Genomic DNA, 20690 nt, shown 5'->3' with positions numbered 1-20690 from the left:
ACATATGCTCTACATACTCTACATACATGCTCTACATGCTCTACATACACTCTACATGCTCTACATGCTCTACATACTCTACATACTCATACTCTACATACTCTACATACTCTACATGCTCTACATGCTCTACTACATGCTCTACATGCTCTACATGCTCTACATACTCTCCATGCTCTCCATACTCTACATACTCTACATGTTCTACATGCTCTACATGCTCTACATCAGGGGTACTCAAGTAGAAATGATGAGGGGCTCACAACTTTTTTTTCAGTGACTCAAGGGGCCATTTATTGGGACCGTGTACGTCCGATAACGTATCATAACATAACGTATGTATAACATTTACAACATTTTTAATTGCCGCGACAGACTCTTGACATATTAAGCACAGAGGGCTGGACGGTGGTAGAAAGAACGCAAACCTTTCTGTCCACTCTGGTTGGAACTGGCGGTTTTCGCTGTCCAGTTTTCTTTTTGGGGCAAATTTGGAGCATGCCATTACGGCTCCGGTCGGTATACATATGTATATATACATATGTATACATATGTATATATACATATGTGTATACATACGTGTGACTGACTGCTGCTGAGATGGACTGTCTGCCTCGAGTTTGGGAGGGCTGGAGCGGTCTGTGGGCTGGAGTGCTATCTGTTTATCTGTTTATCTGTTTATCTGTTTATCGTTGAACCCCAGCCTCGTATTGAGATCGCGGCGCGCGGTTTCAAAATAAGAGCGCCCAGCACGATTTTTTTTTTTTTTAATAATTAAAAAAACTTTTCAAAACAGCTCGAGGGCCATTAATAGACACCCCGCGGGCCACAAAGGCCTTCTGGCCGCTACATTGAGTATGACTGCTCTACATGTTCTACATGCTCTACTTGCTCTACATGCTCTACATTATCTACATACTCTACATGCTCTACATGCTCTACATGCTCTACTTGCTCTACATGCTCTACATTATCTACATACTCTACATGCTCTACATACTCTACATGCTCTACTGTTTGATCTACATGCTCTACTTGCTCTACATGCTCTACATGTTCTACATGCTCTACATGTTCTACATGCTCTACTTGCTCTACATGCTCTACATTATCTACATGCTCTACATGTTCTACATGTTCTACATGCTCTACTTGCTCTACATGCTCTACATTATCTACATACTCTACATGCTCTACATATCTACATGCTCTACTTGATCTACATGCTCTACTTGCTCTACATGCTCTACATGTTCTACATGCTCTACATGTTCTACATGCTCTACTTGCTCTACATGCTCTACTCTACTCTACATGCTCTACATGCTCTACTTACTCTACATGCTCTACATTATCTACATGCTCTACATGCTCTACATGCTCTACATGCTCTCCATGCTCTACATGTTCTACATGCTCTACATGCTCTACATGCTCTACATCTACATTCTACATGCTCTACTTGCTCTACATGCTCTACATGCTCTACATGCTCTACATGCTCTACATGCTCTACATGCTCTACATGCTCTACTTGCTCTACATTATCTACATACTCTCCATGCTCTACATTATCTACATACTCTCCATGCTCTACATGTTCTACATGCTCTCCATACTCTACTAGCTCTACATGCTCTACTTGCTCTACATGCTCTACATGTTCTACATGCTCTACTTCTATCTTTAGCCCCGCCCCCTCGTTTACCTACGAACAAGGTGTGGCTGATTGATACCTTGAGAAGCCATTCAGTCAACCTAAAGGTGAACTTAGGGTTCACGTAGTTCAACCCATCGTTAGCTGTTCATTTCAACTCTTATTCACATATTTACATCCTTTATTTATGACGAGATTATCTTAATTTCCCATTTAACCATTTTGATTAAGCTAAATTACTTTGAGTTATTTTATTAAAACATTATTAGGAACTATTAGGAACTTCTTTTTAATCCCTAACTTTTTTGACCAGGGCAACATATATATATATACATACATACATATATAATATATCTCTATTATATGCTTCACGAATAACATATGAAACCCGTTAGGACACATGTTTCACGTTTGAAGAGAAGTATTCAGGTTAAGCAGAACTAGAGAGAAAGAGAAAGAAAAACAGCTGAGGAGACCCTGTGACGTCATCTCTGAGCGCCGGCAGCAGACTCAGAGGAGAGAAGATGGCGGACGTGGTGAATGTCGGCGTGAATCTGGACGCCTTCTCTCACGCCATTAGCGGCATCCAGGCGCTGCGCTCCAGCGTGAGCCGCGTGTTCGAGTCCCTGAAGGATGGCATGAAGAACCGGGAGACTCTGGAGGGCCGAGAGAAGCAGTTCATAGCCGAGTTCCAGGACAACCTGCAGGCAGTGAACAGAGACCTGAAGTGAGTCCTCCAGACTGCATGTCAATACATGTTAATATAAATACATGTAAATATATATAAATATACATGCATGTAAATATATATAAATATAAATACATGTTAATATATATTAATATAAATACATGTTAATATATATAATATAAATACATGTAAATACATATAAATATAAATACATGTAAATATAAATACATGTAAATATATATATAAAATATATATATAATATAAATATATATATATAATATAAATACATGTAAATAAATATAAATATAAATACATGTAAATATATATTAATATATACATGTAAATACATAAATATATATAAATATAAATACATGTAAATATATATTAATATAAATACATAAATATATATTAATATAAATACATGTAAATATATTAAATATAATATATAAATATATATAAATATAAATACATGTAAATATATATTAATATAAATACATGTTAATATATATTAATATATATAAATATACATGTATGTAAATATATATAAATATAAATACATATAAATATAAATACATGTAAATATATATTAATATAAATACATGTAAATATATATAAATATAAATACATATAAATATAAATACATGTAAATATATATTAATATAAATACATGTAAATATATATAAATATAAATACATGTAAATATATATTAATATAAATACATGTAAATATATATTAATATAAATACATGTAAATATATATAAATATAAATACATGTTAATATATATACATGTAAATATATATTAATATAAATACATGTTAATATAAATACATGTAAATATATATAAATATAAATACATGTAAATATAAATACATATAAATATAAATACATGTTAATATATGTAAATATAAATACATATAAATATAAATACATGTTAATATATGTAAATATAAATACATGTAAATATATATAAATATAAATACATGTAAATATAAATACATGTAAATATAAATACATGTAAATATATATTAATATATATAAATATACATGTATGTAAATACATATAAATATAAATACATGTTAATATATATAAATATAAATACATGTAAATATATATTAATATATATAAATATACACATATATAAAAACATGTAAATGTATATATATATATATATATATATATATATATATATATATAAATACACACATATATAAATACATGTAAATGTATATAAATATACATAAATATATATAAATATATATATATAAATACATGTAAATGTATATAAATATACATAAATATATATAAATAAATATATATTAATACATGTAAATGTATATAAATATACATAAATATATATAAATATACACATACAGTGGGTACGGAAAGTATTCAGACCCCTTTAAATTTTTCACTCTTTGTTTCATTGGAGCTAGGGCTGGGCGATTTGGCCTAAAAATAAAATCTCGATTTTTTCTAACTAATGGACGATTTTCGATTTAAACCTCGATTTTTTTTTTCTGTTTTTCTCTAAACAAATTAAAAAGACCAGGGCAAAATTTAAATACATATTTTCTTTATTAACACAACAAAACTGCAAGCAGTTATCCAGGGGTCCAAGCGAACTGAAAAAAAAAAGATCTTGTAGGCCATTCCTGAAAAACTTGTAAAATGAAATACAACAAATAATAAATAATGATAATACAATTTATGATGAAAATACTCTCAAACAAAATAACATCCCTTTAACTTTCTGGGAAGTTGTCTACAGGTTTTTCGCGAGGAAGACAAGCCTGTCTACTGCCTCTGGCTTGAGGCATGCTCTTTGGCATGTTACAATGTTACCCCCCGTACTGAAAACCCTCTCCGAAGGGGCACTTGTGGCAGGAATGGAGAGATATTTCCTGGCCAGATTACTCAGTCTTGGGAAGTTAGCTTCATGTACCTTCCACCATTGCAGTGGGTCTGTATCAGGGTCTGTCTCAGACGACAACAAGTAGGATGACAGCTCAGCTTCAATTTTGTCCTGCTCTGACTGGGAGGTAGGCGTCACTGTCTTCTTCTTGAAGAAGCTTGCTAGAGTTTTCTTCTTCTTTGTAACAGGCTCAGCAGCTTCTTCTTGGTGCAGGTCCTGCACAGATGTGCCAGGCTGGGATTTGCTTTTCTCAGCTGGAAGAGACATCAGCTCTGTAACAGCTCTTTTCTTGATTCCGTCCACTTCGTCATCTGCTATATACGTTGTCCGGAACCGGGGGTCCATGAGTGAGGCCATGTCCAGGAGTTCCTGTGTTACAGGGTCATTGTATTTATTGTTGAGGTAGTTGAGTATGTTGCTCTTGATTTGTTTGGTGAGCTCGGTCTCACCCTCCTCTGGCTGCAGAAGGCTGTTGTTTAACAGGTGGAGTACCGGTTTGAGGTAGGAGACACTCACGTAGGCTTCACCAGATAGGGCATCAGTGAATTCCTTCAGTGGACTTACAGCTTTATTCATTGACTCCAACACGTCAATGTCCTGCCAGGTGGGCACCAGGTGCCTGCTTTTCTTGTCTGCTCCCAGGACCTGTGCTATGGCCTTCTCCTGTTCCAACACTCGTTCTACCATCAGTTGTCTCGAACCCCACCTGGTTAGGGACTCGGTGATGAGGTTGTGAGATGGTAGACCGAGCTCAGCCTGTACCACTGCCATATCTCTTCTCTTCTTCCAACTGAAGGAAAAGGCACTTACAACTTTTTTGCAAACACCGATGGCACGGTCAATCCGTGGATCTTTCATACCATTCACTGTAAAAAGGAAAGAAAAAGGGAGGAAACCAAAAAGGAACATTTTAGAATAGCACCATTTAATCAATGTGACAAGAACTGCATTCACACATTGTGAGTCTTTTTTTTAATGATTTAAATATTATTGTATTTTTCCATGACAGACAAACACAAGAAAAAAAACTATGACAATACAAGGAGATGGCTGTAGCACAGACTAGTCAAACCAGTGGGAGGAGAGAGGGTTACAGTGTTAAATTATTTTATGCATGTGTCTCTCTTTAACACATAGCCTAGTGTGTCCGCAGGAACACATGCATTATCTTACACATTATGATAGTCTAACACTTCTTAATTAAGCTTAATTCTGTTTGACAAAGAAAAGAAAATGTTTCACACTGTACTGGTATAATTTAATTAATGCGTAGCCCACACACACACACACACACACACACACACACACACACACACACACACACACACACACTTTTTTTTTACTGAATAGAGCTTGAACACATCATAATGTAACTCAGTGCAACCTAATATGCAACTGCATCAATCCATTCAATTCGTTTTTATACATACATGTAGCACTTTGTTATGCATTGAATAGTTTTTTAACTAAATCTGGTGCATTTATATGTCCAATGTAATTGCACACTGTCCCTTTTTAAATAAATAAATTGCACTTACTGATGGCGTTGTGCAGTCTGTGTCCAAAGCATTGGAGGTTGGGCCACTCAGTCAGTCTCAAGGCTTTAATCATGTTGGTACCGCTGTCCGTAGTCATGCAAACAAGACGGTCTTCTCGAAGCTTCCAGGAGGCCAGCGAGTCTTGTAACCCTTGGGCTATTACTTCGCCAGTGTGGTCGTCCGGGAAGTACGATGTCTGCAGGCACTTGCCTCGCAGGGTCCATTCTCCGTCAATAAAATGCACAGTCAGACTCAAATATGGGTGTGTGGTTCGGCTGGACCATAGGTCGGTAGTGGTGGAAAAATAAACGATGTTTTGCAGCTGCTCTGCGACTCCAGCTCTTGTTATGTTGTATAAATTAGGCAATGCAACTGTGGCGAAATGCTTGCGGCTGGGCAGTTGATATTTTGGGTCTATCGTTTGCAGCATCTTAATGAACCCGTTTTTTCTACGGTATAGATGGGGACCATATCTTTTGCGATGTGATATGTCACCGCATCTGTGATCGCCTGCCACCGGGGCCCTTTCTTGTCATAAGGAATGACTGCTGAAAATGCTGCTGCCAAGGTTACCTGCTTTTTTACAGGCGCTTTGTGGCTTGAGCTCGGATCTGCATCTTTTAGTGCTACACACTCCTGCCATTCCACTGCATGTCTCTGTCGCAGGTGCTGGAATAAGTTGGTTGTGTTCCCATGTTTTGCCGCGATCAACTTTCTACAAACCTTACAAAGTACAGATGTTTGTTCTATGTCTGTCCGCTTGTACCCGAACCACTTCCATACGACTGAAGTAGCACCCTTTTTATGAACGAGTTCTTCTTCATCGGTGTTCGTGGACATTGTTATGGTAGGGGAGATCAGGGTCGATTGAAACACAGCGATTTCCTCGAAAACCACGGCAAGACTGACCAACCCCGCGAAATTTTTTATTATTTTTTAAAATATGCTGTTTCATTCGTCCTGCATGTGTGTTTCAAACGTCCTGACTAGTCGGGGCTTTTGAAACGGATGTCAACTTACGTTCAAAGTTAAAAAACAGCTCGATCATTATGTATTAAATTACACTTGTAACTAAGAGAACACACATGTGAGTTGTTGATCACAAATTATTTGTATACATAACGTCATCTTTGCAAAAGACGTTTAACTGAAAAGTGTTTCAATCGACCCGGCTCTCCCCCAAGTCTGTCGGGGGCGAGGTGAATGTGATTGCAGTAGGCTGAGTTTTGCGCGCGTTCTGGAAAGTGAGAGAGGAGGCTACTACGGAGTCTATTCAGCAAAACAAATCGGAAGAGTCTAGAACTGTTTTTAAATCGCGATTTTTCGGTTCAGCCATTTCACAAACCGTAGGAAAGAAAAAATGCAAATTAATCGATTAAACCGAAAAAATCGCCCAGCCCTAATTGGAGCCATTTGCTAAAATCGAAAAAGTTCATTTTTTTCACATTAATGTACACTCAGCAACCCATCTTGACAGAAAAAACCAGAAATGTAGAAATTTTTGCAAATTTATTAAAAAAGAAAAACTGAAATATCACATGGTCATAAGTATTCAGACCCTTTGCTGTGACACTCATATTTAACTCACATGCTGTCCATTTCTTCTGATCCTCCTTGAGATGGTTCTACTCCTTCATTGGAGTCCAGCTGTGTTTAATTAAACTGATTGGACTTGATTAGGAAAGGCACACACCTGTCTATATAAGACCTTACAGCTCACAGTGCATGTCAGAACAAATGAGAATCATGAGGTCGAAGGAACTGCCCAAGGAGCTCAGAGACAGAATTGTGGCAAGGCACAGATCTGGCCAAGGTTACAAAAGAATTTCTGCAGCACTCAAGGTTCCTAAGAGCACAGTGGCCTCCATAATCCTTAAATGGAAGAAGTATGGGATGACCAGAACTCTTCCTAGACCTGGCCGTCCAGCCAAACTGAGCAATCGTGGGAGAAGAGCCTTGGTGAGAGAGGTAAAGAAGAACCCAAAGATCACTGTGGCTGAGCTCCAGAGATGCAGTAGGGAGATGGGAGAAAGTTCCACAAAGTCAACTATCACTGCAGCCCTCCACCAGTCGGGGCTTTATGGCAGAGTGGCCCGACGGAAGCCTCTCCTCAGTGCAAGACATATGAAAGCCCGCATAGAGTTTGCCAAAAAACACATGGAGGACTCCCAAACTATGAGAAATAAGATTCTCTGGTCTGATGAGACCAAGATTGAACTTTTTGGCGTTAATTCTAAGCGGTATGTGTGGAGAAAACCAGGCACTGCTCATCACCTGCCCAATACAATCCCAACAGTGAAACATGGTGGTGGCAGCATCATGCTATGGGGGTGTTTTTCAGCTGCAGGGACAGGACGACTGGTTGCAATTGAAGGAAAGATGAATGCGGCCAAGTACAGAGATATCCTGGAAGAAAACCTCCTCCAGAGTGCTCAGGACCTCAGACTGGGCCGAAGGTTCACCTTCCAACAAGACAATGACCCGAAGCACACAGCTAAAATAACAAAGGAGTGGCTTCGGAACAAGTCTGTGACCATTCTTGACTGGCCCAGCCAGAGCCCTGACCTAAACCCAATTGAGCATCTCTGGAGAGACCTGAAAATGGCTGTCCACCAACGTTCACCATCCAACCTGACAGAACTGGAGAGGATCTGCAAGGAAGAATGGCAGAAGATCCCCAAATCCAGGTGTGAGAAACTTGTTGCATCATTCCCAAGAAGACTCATGGCTGTACTAGCTCAAAAGGGTGCTTCTACTCAATACTGAGCAAAGGGTCTGAATACTTATGACCATGTGATATTTCAGTTTTTCTTTTTTAATAAATTTGCAAAAATTTCTACATTTCTGTTTTTTTCTGTCAAGATGGGTTGCTGAGTGTACATTAATGCGAAAAAAAAACCTTTTTCGATTTTAGCAAATGGCTGCAATGAAACAAAGAGTGAAAAATTTAAAGGGGTCTGAATACTTTCCGTACCCACTGTATATAAATACATGTAAATGTATATACATAAATATATATAAATATACACATATATAAATATATGTTAATATATATAAATATACACATATATAAATACATGTAAATGTATATAAATGTATATAAATATATAAATACATGTAAATGTATATAAATATATATATATATAAATATACACATATATACATATAAATATATATAAATATACACATATATAAATACATGTAAATGTATATAAATATATATAAATATACACATATATAAATACATGTAAATGTATATAAATATATATAAATATACACATATATAAATACATGTAAATGTATATATAGATAAATATACATATAAATATATATATAAATATACACATATATAAATACATGTAAATGTATATAAATATATATAAATATATATATATAAATATATATAGATATACACATATATAAATACATGTAAATGTGTATATATATATATATATATATATATATATATATAAATACATGTAAATGTATATAAATATATATAAATATACACATATATAAAAACATGTAAATATATATAAATATACACATATAAATACATGTAAATGTATATAAATATATATATATATAAATACATGTAAATATATAAATATACACATAAATACATGTAAATGTATATTAATATATATATATAAATATATATATATAAATACATGTAAATATATATAAATATACACATATATAAAAACATGTAAATATATATGTATACATATAAATACATGTAAATATATATAAATATACACATATCAATACATGTAAATGTATATAAATATATATATATATAAATATATAAATACATGTAAATATAGATACATAAATAAATATATATACATGTAAATATATATTAATATATATATATATATATATAAATACATGTAAATATATATAAATATACACATAAATACATGTAAATATATATAAATATATATATATATCTATAAATACATGTAAATATATATAAATATATATATATCTATAAATATATATATATAAATATATAAATACATGTAAATATATATAAATATACACATACATAAATACATGTAAATATATAAATACATGTAAATATATATATCAATATATAAATACATGTAAATATATATAAATATACACAAATCTAAATACATGTAAATATATATACATAAATAAATATATATACATGTAAATATATATAAATATACACATGTATAAATACATGTAAATATATATAAATATATCTATATATCTATAATATATATATATATATATATATATATAAATACATGTAAATATATATGGATATATATAAATACATGTAAATATATATATAAATATACACAAATATAAATACCTGTAAATAAATATAAATATACACAAATATAAATACATGTAAATATATACTGATTATGAATACATGTAAGTATATTTAAATATACACATAAATACATGTAAATATATATAAATGTAAATTTATATAAATATACATGTAAATATATACTGATTATAAATACATGTAAATATATACTGATTTATAAATACATGTAAATATATACTGATTATAAATACATGTAAATATACTCCGATGGAAGCTCGTCTGAGGATGACCGAGAGAAATATATACTGATTTATAAATAGTTTGGACTCAGTCATTGTCCCACCAGACTACATGTAAATATATACTGATTATGAATAGCATAGACTCAGTCATTGTCCCAAAAGACAGCGTTCAAATTGAAATATATTTTAAGGAATATTTAAGGATTCAAGGTTCATTGAAATGCTGTTGTAGCCCAATTTCAACACAAAAAACAAGACAATAAACCAAACTAAAGATGTCCTGTCTCTCTGTCTGTGTGTCCACCTGTCTGTCTCTCAGTGAGTTGGAGCGTCTCAGTGGTCTGGTCGGCCGTCCCTCAGAGTCTCATCCTCTTCATAACAGCGGTCTTCTCAGTCTGGATCCAGTTCAGGACAAAACCCCGTTATACTCTCAGCTGCTCCAAGCCTACAAGTGGTCTAACAAGGTAAACAAGCTAACATGCTAATGTGTTAGCTCAAAGTCACTCTTCACAGTTTTTACAGATGATTGTAGACCTGATATCTCAGTTTAGTGGTGTGAGAATAACTATTATCATTATTATAAATAAACAGAAATAATGTTTGTGAAGTTAGGGTTAGCCCTGAACCAGTTCTAACTATAGACCTGAACCAGTCCTAACTATAGACCTGAACCAGTCCTAACTATAGACCTGAACCAGTCCTAACTATAGACCTGAACCAGTCTAACTATAACTATAGACCTGAACCAGCCCTAACTATAAACCAGTCCTAACTATAAACCTGAACCAGCTCCTAACTATAGACCTGAACCAGCCCTAACTATAGACCTGAAACTAATAAACCTGAACCAACTATAGACCTGAACCAGTCCTAACTATAACCTGAACCAGTCCTAACTATAGACCTGAACCAGTCCTAACTATAGACCTGAACCAGTCCTAACTATAGACCTGAACCAGTCCTAACTATAGACCTGAACCAGTCCTAACTATAAACCTGAACCAGTCCTAACTATAAACCTGAACCAGTCCTAACTATAGACCTGAACCAGTCCTAACTATAAACCTGAAACTAACATCCTAACTATAGACCTGAACCAGTCCTAACTATAGACCTGAACCAGTCCTAACTATAGACCTGAACCAGTCCTAACTATAGACCTGAACCAGTCCTAACTATAAACCTGAACCAGTCCTAACTATAGACCTGAACCAGTCCTAACTATAGACCTGAACCAGTCCTAACTATAAACCTGAACCAGTCCTAACTATAACTATAGACCTGAAACTAACTAGACCTGAACCAGTCCTAACTATAGACCTGAACCAGTCCTAACTATAGACCTGAACCAGTCCTAACTATAAACCTGAACCAGTCCTAACTATAGACCTGAACTACCTAGTCCTAACTATAAACCTGAACCAGTCCTAACTATAGACCTGAACCAGTCCTAACTATAGACCTGAACCAGTCCTAACTATAGACCTGAACCAGTAGAGATCTAAGAGACCTATTAGAGCAGCCTGATAATAAGGAGTTACAGTAATCTAGTCTAGAGGTAACAAATGCATGAACTAGTTTTTCTGCTTTGAGACAGGAAGTCACGTGAAATGTTACGTAAGTAAAAAAAAAAAAAAAAAAAGGCTGTCCTTGAAATGAGTTTTATCTGTTAGTTAAAGGACAGATCCTGATCAAAGATAACTCTGAGGTTCTTAACAGTAGTGCTGGATGCTAGAGCAATGCCATCTAGAGAAACTATATCGTTAGATAATTGATTTCTAGTAGAATAACTTTGAGTTTAACATTAAGAAGTTACAGGTCATCCAGGTTTTTATGTCCGTAAGACTGTTGAAGTTTAGAGAACTGGTTAGTTTCGTCTGGCTTAATCGATAGATATAACTGGGTATCATCTGCATAACAATGAACATTTATGTTGTGTTTTTCCTGATAATATTGCCTAATGGAAGCACACACAGCAGATCCACAGTTGGTCAAAACTATGTGATATCACATACAGTACATGATGATGATATTTGTGTACCTGTTTGTATTTCTGTATATGTGTTTGTGTAGTTGCAGTACCACGCCGGTTTGGCCTCCAGTTTGTTGAATCAACAATCACTCAAACGATCGGCCAATCAAATGGGAGCTTCAGCCAAGAGACGACCCAAAGTCCAACCCAGTACTCTGGTACTACCTCCTCAGTGAGTACTGCAGCGGTGCATGCAGTGTAATAAACTGTTATATTACATTACATTACATTACAGTCATGTATTAAACTCTGTTATAAAGACTGTTATGAAGTGTTATGAACTATTAAATCTGTTTTAAACAGTTATTAACTATTAACACTGTTTATAACACTGTTATGAAGACTGTTATAAAGAGTGTTCTGATCAGTGTTATAAACAATGTTTCAAACTGTGTTATAATCAGTGTTATTAACTATGTTATAAACTGTGTATTGAATAGGTTATAAACTGGTTTACCAAATCCACAATTCTACATGAATTCAAGTTTAAGGTCACGATTATCTTTGATTTTTAATAATAATTTTTGTTTTTCAGCACTGACGCCCATTATTATAATATGAAGTCTTGATTTGTGTTGTAACTCTGTTATGTTGTTCATTCTGGTCACATGACATCTATTGTACTTCTGTCCATCCTGATATAAGGGTCTAAGGACAGAGGATGTGAGGGTCTAAGGACAGAGGATGTGAGGGTCTAAGGACAGAGGATGTGAGGGTCTAAGGACAGAGGATGTGAGGGTCTAAGGACAGAGGAGGTGAGGGTCTAAGGACAGAGGAGGTGAGGGTCTAAGGACAGAGGATGTGAGGGTGTAAGGACAGAGGAGGTGAGGGTGTAAGGACAGAGGATGTGAGGGTGTAAGGACAGAGGATGTGAGGGTGTAAGGACAGAGGAGGTGAGGGTCTAAGGACAGAGGATGTGAGGGTCTTGTGTAAGGACAGAGGTGTAAGGACAGAGGAGGTGAGGGTCTAAGGACAGAGGATGTGAGGGTAAGGACTAAGGACAGAGGAGGTGAGGGTCTAAGGACAGAGTTTGTCTGAATCTAAGGACAGGATAAGGACAGAGGAGGAGGGTCTGTGAGGGTCTAAGGACAGAGGAGGGATAAGGACAGAGGAGGTGAGGGTCTAAGGACAGAGGATGTGAGGGTCTAAGGACAGAGGATGTGAGGGTCTAAGGACAGAGGAGGTGAGGGTCTAAGGACAGAGGATGGGAGGACAGAGGATGTGGGTCTAAGGACAGAGGAGGTGAGGGTCTAAGGACAGAGGATGTGAGGGTCTAAGGACAGAGGAGGTGAGGGTCTAAGGACAGAGGAGGTGAGGGTCTAAGGACAGAGGAGGTGAGGGTCTAAGGACAGAGGAGGTGAGGGTCTAAGGACAGAGGAGGTGAGGGTCTAAGGACAGAGGATGTGAGGGTCTAAGGACAGAGGATGTGAGGGTCTAAGGACAGAGGAGGTGAGGAGGTGTAAGGACAGAGGAGGTGAGGGTGTAAGGACAGAGGAGGTGAGGGTCTAAGGACGGTTTACCTTCAAGTGTTTCTCTTTTGTTTTCTCTGGACACGTGGTGAGACAGAATAAAATAGTGAGGGAATTTAGAAGGAAAGTCGTTAAACCACTAGTAACCGTGGTAACACTTATGCTTGTTCAACATAGTCACCTGATTAATATGTCGAAAGCCTTTTATCAGCGCTAATCATTAGTGTCATCTACCTGTTGAGATCTGCATCTATTAATTGTAAAATACTGCCATACTTCCTGTTACAGTACTGTAATACTCTGCTCCTCTGTGTACAGAGTGTTACAGTACTGTAATACTTCTGTTACAGTACCTCTGTGTACAGAGTGTTACAGTACTGTACTCTGCTCCTCTGTGTACAGAGTGTTACAGTACTGTAACACTCTGCTCCTCTGTGTACAGAGTGTTACAGTACTGTAACACTCTGCTCCTCTGTGTACAGAGTGTTACAGTACTGTAACACTCTGCTCCTCTGTGTACAGAGTGTTACAGTACTGTAATACTCTGTGTACAGAGTGTTACAGTACTGTAATACTCTGCTCCTCTGTGTACAGAGTGTTACAGTACTGTAACACTCTGCTCCTCTGTGTACAGAGTGTTACAGTAGTACTGCTCACCTAACACTCTGCTCCTCTGTGTACAGAGTGTTACAGTACTGTAATACTCTGCTCCTCTGTGTACAGAGTGTTACAGTACTGTAATACTCTGTGTACAGAGTGTTACAGTACTGTAATACTCTGCTCCTCTGTGTACAGAGTGTTACAGTACTGTAATCATTCCTCTGTGTACAGAGTGTTACTACCTGTAAGATCTGCTCCTCTGTGTACAGAGTGTTACAGTACTGTAACACTCTGCTCCTCTGTGTACAGAGTGTTACAGTACTGTAATACTCTGCTCCTCTGTGTACAGGTATGTGGATGATGTCATCTCTCGGATCGGCAGGATGTTTCCTGATATGACCATCGAGCTATTCAGACCCAACGGGACGTCTGCTGTACTGCTGGTAATAAAACCTATTCAAACCCACTGTAAAGGTGTGTTCACACCAGGTAACCAGGTAACAGGTGTTCTTCAGCAGGTAATCTTCAGCAGGTAACAGGTGTTTGTTTCTCTCTCAGGTGACCCTGGGGAAGGTGTTGAAGGCGATCGTTGTGATGCGTTCGCTGTTCATTGACAGAACCGTTGTTCGAGGATTCAATGAAAATGTTTACAACGAGGACGGAAAGGTGGGAGGTCAAGCTTACCTGACAGGTGACCCCTGATACCTGTCTGTCTCCATATTAACCTGTCTGTCCTTCTTAGCTGGACATATGGACCAAGTCTAAGTACCAGGTGTTCCAGAAGGTAAGATTCACTCGTTCTCCCCTGAACTCCTGCACACCTGAGCTGAGTGTGCAGCGCTCTGACTGGTTGTGTTGTTGCTAGGTAACTGACCATGCCACCACTGCCCTGCTTCACTACCAGCTGCCCCAGATGCCCGACGTCGTGGTCCGATCCTTCATGGTGAGACACTGATCTACCTACCTGTCTGTCTCTCTACCTGCGTGTCTCTCTACCTGTCTGCCTCACCTGTCTGTCTCTCTACCTGTCTGCCTCACCTGTCTGTCTGCCTATCTGTCTGCCTATCTGTCTGCCTCACCTGTCTGCCTATCTGTCTGCCTATCTGTCTGCCTCACCTGTCTGCCTCACCTGTCTGTCTCCCTATCTGTCTGCCTATCTGTCTGCCTCACCTGTCTGTCTCCCTATCTGTCTGCCTATCTGTCTGCCTCACCTGTCTGCCTCACCTGTCTGCCTCACCTGTCTGTCTCCCTATCTGTCTGCCTACCTGTCTGCCTCACCTGTCTGCCTCACCTGTCTGCCTCACCTGTCTGTCTCCCTATCTGTCTGCCTATCTGTCTGCCTCACCTGTCTGTCTCTCTACCTGTCTGCAGAATCTGTCTTACTACCTGTCTCACCCTCTGTAGACTTGGTTGCGGAGCTACATTAAACTCTACCTGTCTGTCTCTCCACCTGTCTCACCCTCTGTAGACTTGGTTGCGGAGCTACATTAAACTCTACCTGTCTGTCTCTCCACCTGTCTCACCCTCTGTAGACTTGGTTGCGGAGCTACATTAAACTCTACCTGTCTGTCTCTCCACCTGTCTCACCCTCTGTAGACCTGTCTCACATTAAACTCTACCTGTCTGTGTCTCACCCTCTGTAGACTTGGTTGCGGAGCTACATTAAACTCTACCTGTCTGTCTCTCCACCTGTCTCACCCTCTGTAGACTTGGTTGCGGAGCTACATTAAACTCTTCCAGTCTCCCTGTCAGCGCTGTGGTCGTTTTCTGCAGGACGGACTTCCTCCAACATGGAGGGACTTTAGGACCCTGGAGGCCTTTCACGACACCTGTCGCATGTAAACAACCACTTCCTGTTTATCTGTTTAAGGACTACATTTTGTATCTGTTCATAGTTTGTACAAACAAGTTTGAATAAAGTTGGATTTGAGTGTTTTTACAGTTGTGTATTTTTCAGTCAACGGTAAAGATGATTTTAATAAAGTAAATTCAAACAAACTAACCCTAACCCACTATCATTCATAATGTTATACATTTCACATACACATATCTCTGACCTTGTCTATTGACTTCTGTCCATCCTGATAGAAGGGACTAAGGACAGAGGATGTGAGGGTCTAAGGACAGAGGATGTGAGGGTCTAAGGACAGAGGATGTGAGGGTCTAAGGACAGAGGATGTGAGGGTATAAGGACAGAGGATGTGAGGGTCTAAGGACAGAGGATGTGAGGGTGTAAGGACAGAGGATGTGAGGGTCTAAGGACAGATGGTGTAAGGACAGAGGATGTGAGGGTCTAAGGTCAGAGGATGTGAGGGTCTAAGGACAGAGGAGGTGAGGGTCTAAGGACAGAGGGTGTAAGGACAGAGGATGTGAGGGTCTAAGGACAGAGGATGTGAGGGTGTAAGGACAGAGGATGTGAGGGTGTAAGGACAGAGGGTGTAAGGACAGAGGAGGTGAGGGTCTAAGGACAGAGGGTGTAAGGACAGAGGATGTGAGGGTGTAAGGACAGAGGATGTGAGGGTCTAAGGACAGAGGATGTGAGGGTGTAAGGACAGAGGAGGTGAGGGTGTAAGGACAGAGGATGTGAGGGTCTAAGGACAGAGGATGTGAGGGTCTAAGGACAGAGGATATGAGGGTCTAAGGACAGAGGATGTGAGGGTCTAAGGACAGAGGAGGTGAGGATCTAAGGACAGAGGAGGTGAGGGTCTAAGGACAGAGGAGGTGAGGGTCTAAGGACAGAGGATGTGAGGGTCTAAGGACAGAGGATGTGAGGGTCTAAGGACAGAGGAGGTGAGGGTCTAAGGACAGAGGATGTGAGGGTGTAAGGACAGAGGATGTTAGGGTGTAAGGACAGAGGAGGTGAGGGTCTAAGGACAGAGGATGTGAGGGTGTAAGGACAGAGGATGTGAGGGTCTAAGGACAGAGGATGTGAGGGTATAAGGACAGAGGATGTGAGGGTCTAAGGACAGAGGAGGAGGGGTAAGGACAGAGGATGTGAGGGTCTAAGGACAGAGGATGTGAGGGTATAAGGACAGAGGATGTGAGGGTCTAAGGACAGAGGATGTGAGGGTATAAGGACAGAGGATGTGAGGGTCTAAGGACAGAGGAGGTGAGGGTGTAAGGACAGAGGATGTGAGGGTGTAAGGACAGAGGATGTGAGGGTCTAAGGACAGAGGATGTGAGGGTCTAAGGACAGAGGAGGTGAGGGTGTAAGGACAGAGGATGTGAGGGTGTAAGGACAGAGGAGGAGAGGGTGTAAGGACAGAGGATGTGAGGGTGTAAGGACAGAGGAGGAGAGGGTGTAAGGACAGAGGAGGTGAGGGTGTAAGGACAGAGGATGTGAGGGTATAAGGACAGAGGATGTGAGGGTCTAAGGACAGAGGATGTGAGGGTGTAAGGACAGAGGATGTGAGGGTGTAAGGACAGAGGATGTGAGGGTCTAAGGACAGAGGAGGAGAGGGTGTAAGGACAGAGGATGTGAGGGTGTAAGGACAGAGGATGTGTACAGATTATAAAGCCCTCTGAGGCAAATTTGTCTTTTGTGATTTTGGGCTCTATAACATAAAGTGAATTGAATTACAGCGTCTTTGTGGTTGGTACGGTCTTACACTACTCATTCTGGTGTTCTATGGGCCATCCTAACCCAACCATTCCTCTTCCATGCCTAAGCCTAACCCATCTTGGGGTCAGGATTCCTTCTTCAAAATGAAGAGACCGGCTTAAGAAGAAAAGAAGAGCTCATCCGACTTATTCCTCGGGTCAAAGTTCATCTGGCTTGTAAGACTGGCCCGGTGCCTTGCCTTAGGTCTCTATTCAACCGCAAAGTCGACGGAGACGCAAGGAGATCTATGGGAATAGGATTTCACCATAACCCCTAACCCCCTAACCCTTTAAAACCTGATGCGCAGACAACTACAATGACTGTCACGCTCTCACAGCCCAAGGCCCCGCCCACAGAGGTACAGACCCCCCAGTGACCAACGCTGACCCCAACCAAGCAGCACACCACAGTGACCTTGACCCCCCTGGCAAGGACCTGGCAGAGGACCCGACAGCTTCACAGATGAGTGATGAAGACCTGCTCATCGTGCTATCTACCTCCACGCCGCACCAGCCCCGCCCCCTTCCTCAAAGACCAGAAAGACCCTTCTCGGCGATGCCCACTGCTGCACCAGCAAACCCGCCGCCTCCCACGATGAGTCCATGACCTAGGAGACTACAAGGAACTGTACAGACCCGGCTGGATCTGGACCAGTCAGCTACAGAGTTCACACCACCAACACCGACCACATGTCAACCAACGAGACACCTCAGCACATCTCCAAAAGCACAGGACTGGAGTCTGAGTGGGGGAAAGAAATGTCTTATCATAGATGACTCTAATGTAACCAGATCAGGGGCCACATTCAGACACACTTGGGCACCATGGAAAAAAGGACCTTGTTTTTAAAGGCACAACCATTAAAAAACTGCAGAGACCTCTAAAAGTGTCCAAACACTAGTTTCCTCTTTCAGAAATCTTCATATCAAATGGAACACAAAAGTGCTGTTCTTAGCTTTGGCCAAAAGGTGGTGCTCTACGTCTGTTCTGAGAAAGTGTCTCGTGACATACAGACGGACCACTGCACTGTCCTCTAACCTCTCAATCGTCACCACATAAGGCAGAAAACCGAGAACATTTGGATTACTAAAGTACACATCATACATCCTAAAGGCCTCATGGAGAAATAGGAGTATTGTAGTGTGAGGCAGTTGATGGTGAGTGCATCAATTCTGACGCTGGAATTAAAAAAACCTCTCCCCTAACCCGTAACCTCTTGTTACAAGACAGGAAATACAATTTGAAGGATGATGACTTACATCAAATATCAAAGAGCATTGTGAAGCCCTTAGGAGGAGCGAGGACATGTTTTTTGTGTATTAGTTCCCTTGATATTTCTTATTATTAACATGCTGCTTCTCTCAAACAAAAACACATCCAGCAGACTGTAAGGTGTATGTTAAGTGAAGCCTCTTTATTTTACTTTTTTTAATAAAAAGTACAAGTATTACATCGTGGTTTGGTGATAAAATCCAAAACATTTCACATGTTAAGGCTAGTGGAAACCAACAGTAATCCATTTACATTTACTTACATGCATTCTGTGAATAATACATAAAATCCCATGTTTCATAGTGTTTGCTATCTTAACATACTTCTACACTCAAATTGTTTCATTTTTCACAGACCAGTAAAAGCTGAATGCCAAGAAATATGGCGATAACAGGACAAGAGATCAACCAGAAAAAAACTCATGTTCTTTGATTGTGACAGATGGTTTTAGGGTTAGTTTTTAAACTTTCTGCTCTTCATTCCTCACATATTCATCCATTCAGACAGAATTCATATTGGATTTATCTCAACACCGACGTTAACTCTAACCCTAACCCATAGTGGATCCTGGATGGGAGACAGACACTTTCAGAAGAAATCTGGCATGAAGCACAACGTCAGCATGAACAGACCAGCAGACCAGGGGCCTCATTTCAAACTGCAGCAAACACACAAAAACAGTCTAATTCAAAAAAGATTCAAAGAGGATCGTCAGGGAATTTGACGTGACGCAGCAGACAGCTAGCAGCTACACACCTTCACACCTGAGAACACACCAACCTGTCACTCAAAGAATTGATGGTATGTATTGATGGAACGTATTGATGGAACGTATTGATGGAACGTTTTGATGGAACGTATTGATGGAACGTTTTGATGGAACGTTTTGATGGAACGTATTGATGGAATGTATTGATGGTATGTATTGATGGAATGTATTGATGGAATGTATTGATGGAACATATTGATGGAATGTATTGATGGAATGTATTGATGGAACATATTGATGGAATGTATTGATGGAACATATTGATGGAATGTATTGATGGAATGTATTGATGGAACGTATTGATGGAATGTATTGATGGAATGTATTGATGGTATGTATTGATGGAACATATTGATGGAATGTATTGATGGAACGTATTGATGGAATGTATTGATGGAACATATTGATGGAATGTATTGATGGTATGTATTGATGGAATGTATTGATGGTATGTATTGATGGAATGTATTGATGGAACGTATTGATGGAATGTATTGATCATGATATGTATTGATGGAATGGATGGAACGTATTGATGGAATGTATTGATGGAACGTATTGATGGAATGTATAATCATGCTGTGGCTTCAGCTCAG

The 20690-nt window shown here is 38.9% G+C and overlaps 1 protein-coding gene across 2 annotated transcripts; it reads left to right on the top strand.

Moving 5' to 3' along the window:
* The first annotated feature begins 2076 nt into the window (after positions 1-2076).
* med27 (mediator complex subunit 27) lies at positions 2077-16428 on the top strand. Of its 2 annotated transcripts, none has more exons than XM_054610917.1 (8): positions 2077-2384; positions 10671-10815; positions 12425-12555; positions 14802-14895; positions 15011-15118; positions 15195-15236; positions 15318-15395; positions 15857-16034. In XM_054610917.1, the coding sequence occupies exons 1-8, from the start codon at positions 2182-2184 to the stop codon at positions 15941-15943; spliced, it is 888 nt and encodes a 295-aa protein (XP_054466892.1). In that variant the 5' UTR covers positions 2077-2181; the 3' UTR covers positions 15944-16034. The 2 variants fall into 2 exon arrangements, with proteins under 2 accessions (XP_054466892.1, XP_054466891.1); XM_054610916.1 differs by lacking the exon at positions 15857-16034 and adding an exon at positions 16160-16428 and having other exon boundaries at positions 2086-2384.
* Positions 16429-20690: the final 4262 nt, after the last annotated feature.

Source organism: Anoplopoma fimbria, chromosome 13, assembly GCF_027596085.1.
Source record: "Anoplopoma fimbria isolate UVic2021 breed Golden Eagle Sablefish chromosome 13, Afim_UVic_2022, whole genome shotgun sequence".
Taxonomy (NCBI): domain Eukaryota; kingdom Metazoa; phylum Chordata; class Actinopteri; order Perciformes; family Anoplopomatidae; genus Anoplopoma; species Anoplopoma fimbria.
This window is presented reverse-complemented; position numbering and strand designations above follow the sequence as displayed.

Coding starts and splice junctions, on each gene's coding strand:
- med27 (XM_054610916.1), top strand. CDS start 2,182: ATGGCGGACGTGGTGAATGTCGGCGTGAATCTGGACGCCTTCTCTCAC. Junction 10,816..12,424: donor CCTACAAGTGGTCTAACAAG/GTAAACAAGCTA, acceptor GTGTTTGTGTAG/TTGCAGTACCACGCCGGTTT. Junction 12,556..14,801: donor ACTCTGGTACTACCTCCTCA/GTGAGTACTGCA, acceptor CTCTGTGTACAG/GTATGTGGATGATGTCATCT.